This window comes from Marmota marmota, unplaced genomic scaffold (genome assembly GCF_001458135.2).
Source record: "Marmota marmota marmota unplaced genomic scaffold, marMar, whole genome shotgun sequence".
Lineage (NCBI taxonomy): Eukaryota > Metazoa > Chordata > Mammalia > Rodentia > Sciuridae > Marmota > Marmota marmota.
This window is the reverse complement of record NW_025999842.1, coordinates 34,505,332-34,507,675: the sequence shown is the minus strand read 5'-3', so window position 1 is coordinate 34,507,675 and position 2,344 is coordinate 34,505,332. Positions and strand designations below refer to the sequence as shown.

The 2,344-nt window shown below is 43.6% G+C and overlaps 1 protein-coding gene across 3 annotated transcripts in view; it reads right to left on the bottom strand.

Annotated features, from left to right (window-relative positions):
- The window catches only part of Nt5dc1 (5'-nucleotidase domain containing 1), a 137,328-nt gene extending 137,093 nt beyond the window's left edge, over positions 1-235 (bottom strand). For all 3 annotated transcript variants that reach the window (XR_007343362.1, XM_015500409.2, XM_015500418.2), the window contains exon 1: positions 37-235. Coding sequence is in view for 2 of the 3 variants with exons in the window: in XM_015500409.2 (XP_015355895.1) it covers positions 37-129 (93 nt within the window). In the remaining variant the exon portion in view is untranslated. The remainder of the gene's footprint in view (positions 1-36) is intronic.
- Positions 236-2,344: the final 2,109 nt, after the last annotated feature.

Here is a 2,344-nt window from a genome sequence, read left to right as displayed (position 1 = left end):
CGGCGCCCTGCGCTCCGGGCAGCCCGCGCCACTCACCGGGGCGCTCTCGGGCAGGTTGTAGCGACACAGAGTGTGGTCCAGGTCGAAGCCGACCACGTCGCAGGCGGCCAGGGAGAAGTGCTGAGCCATGGCTGCGCTGGGAACAATGGCGAACGCCTCAGCTGGGGAGGGTGTGAGGAGCGCGGGGACAGACGCTACGGGACAGGACCCAGCCGGACACGCCGGGGCGGGGCGAGGCGAGGCGAGGCGAGGCGAGGCGAGGCGGGGCGGGGCTGCCCCGGGAACCGCGCCGCGCCACTCCGACTTCCCCAGTCCTAGAGCGCCGCCCCTGGACACGTTTCTCCCCGCCCCTCGTGCGGCCAGCGTCTGGTGCCCCGCCAAGCTTGAGCTCACGCTGGTGGCTCTTCTGACACCTGCAAGCTGGCTCCGGCTGCGTGGTCCCTGGCCTGGAAGTCCTTTAGACCGGAGGACACCTGGAGCGGAGCCACTACTGCAGAAGTTGAGGAGCGCAGCCAAGAACCTGTTGACACGTAACCTTTTAAGGGTTATGGCAGAATTAATCAAAACTCCCTTTCATCTTCAAGGTGCTGCGGAAACCAGCAGATCCTAGCTAAACCTGACCCTCTATTCTTGTGTGCAGAATAGTGTAATAAGATGGTGGAGAAAATTTTATCCACTAATAGTCCTCTGATCCAGTTAGCCTACAGTTTGGTAGGACTTTCCACCCACATGATCTCTGATGGTGGGCTGAATCAAAAGCTTTATATTCTATGGTTCCCTAAGTAATAAAACGAACACCGTTTACCCCCCACCGTATGTTACAAAATGACACTGGTTAATATTAGTTGTGACTTGATGAGCCTATTTTTTATCGTAACGAATTCTATGAAAGGACTTCAGAAACGTCATAAAAGTATATAGAACACACTACAATAGAGACTTATTTTTAAGCAAGGTTTTAAGACTTAAGGAGCACAAAATGATTTGAGTGACATTTTGCTTAACTTCTTCCAATATTGTATATAGTTAGTATTTTATAGGTAGAGAAGGGTTAATTCATTATGTACAATGGATGCCGTCGGACATTTAATTATCTCAGAAACCCCTTCTATGTGAAGGACTAGACATTAAGATTTGTACTATACATCTCTTCATTTAAAAAATAAAATACAAATATATTGTTTTTATACTGCTTCTATTTTAAATTTAAAGGGACACTTAATCCAGTGGGGAAAATCAATAGTTATGACATAATGAAAATATAAATGATTTTGAATCACATTTAACCTTCAAAATATTAACTCTTGGGAGGCTAATAGAACAGCCAAGGGATTAATTTAGTGCAATAAATAGTGCAATTGAGTAGGATGGTTATAATGCCTACTGGACTCATTTGATTGTCTTAACCCTTAAAAGTAAAACAAAACTCTCAGAAATTAGAATTGAAATAGGAATAGGAAAAGAGTTCTCAAGAAGATTGAGCTGTTCCCTGATAAGAGCCCAACAACCACTTTACTGTCTGAACTAAAAAACTGGATAGTTTCATAGATTTAACCCATTTTCCTTTTCTTGAGTCTCTTGGCCTTGGAGGAGTTCACATTCCTTTTTTGACATCTGCAATGAAGTGTATAGCAAAACCTGACCTCTAGATAGGCTATGCATTGAAGGCCATGAGTCTCCCAGATGGATATCTTATTATATTATAGGAATGGGCACTTTAGAGATTGTCTTTGTAAGATAAATGCACTAGTATACTCATTTCCAGAAGGAAGAGTGTAAAAGTTTTGTTTCTTGATGACATAGTAAAAACTTCTCTTTATGACACCCCCATCCCAACAGTGTGCTAAACTGGGGGCAGGAAATTCTTTGGGGCAGGGGAGGGAACATAGACACTCTTCAAGAAAAGACCCCTCAGTCTGTTACCAGGTGGTCCTGGAACTGGAGTTAATGCTTAGATAAGTTCATCACAGTCATATCTACTTGCTGAATAACAGTTGTTACATTTCTTATATTCCTAATGTCCACCTAAGAACCCATGTGCTAGATTCCACATTATTTATACTTAATGGGAGAATTTTGCAAATTATATGATCAAATGATTCTGGAGCATTGTACTCCACTCAGCTTTTCTTGATCACTATCTCATGCCTCAGTCTAAACATCTCTAAGAACATGTCCCCCCCCCACCCCGTTCCCTACAGAACCCTGAGCTTATATATGAACATTCACTTTGTTTCATCAGGCTTATTTTCAAATAAAGATGTTTCCTTTCCCTGAACATCAAACTTTTAACACCCTTTTATAAAACACCACAGCATTTTTATATCAACTAGAACTTCAATCA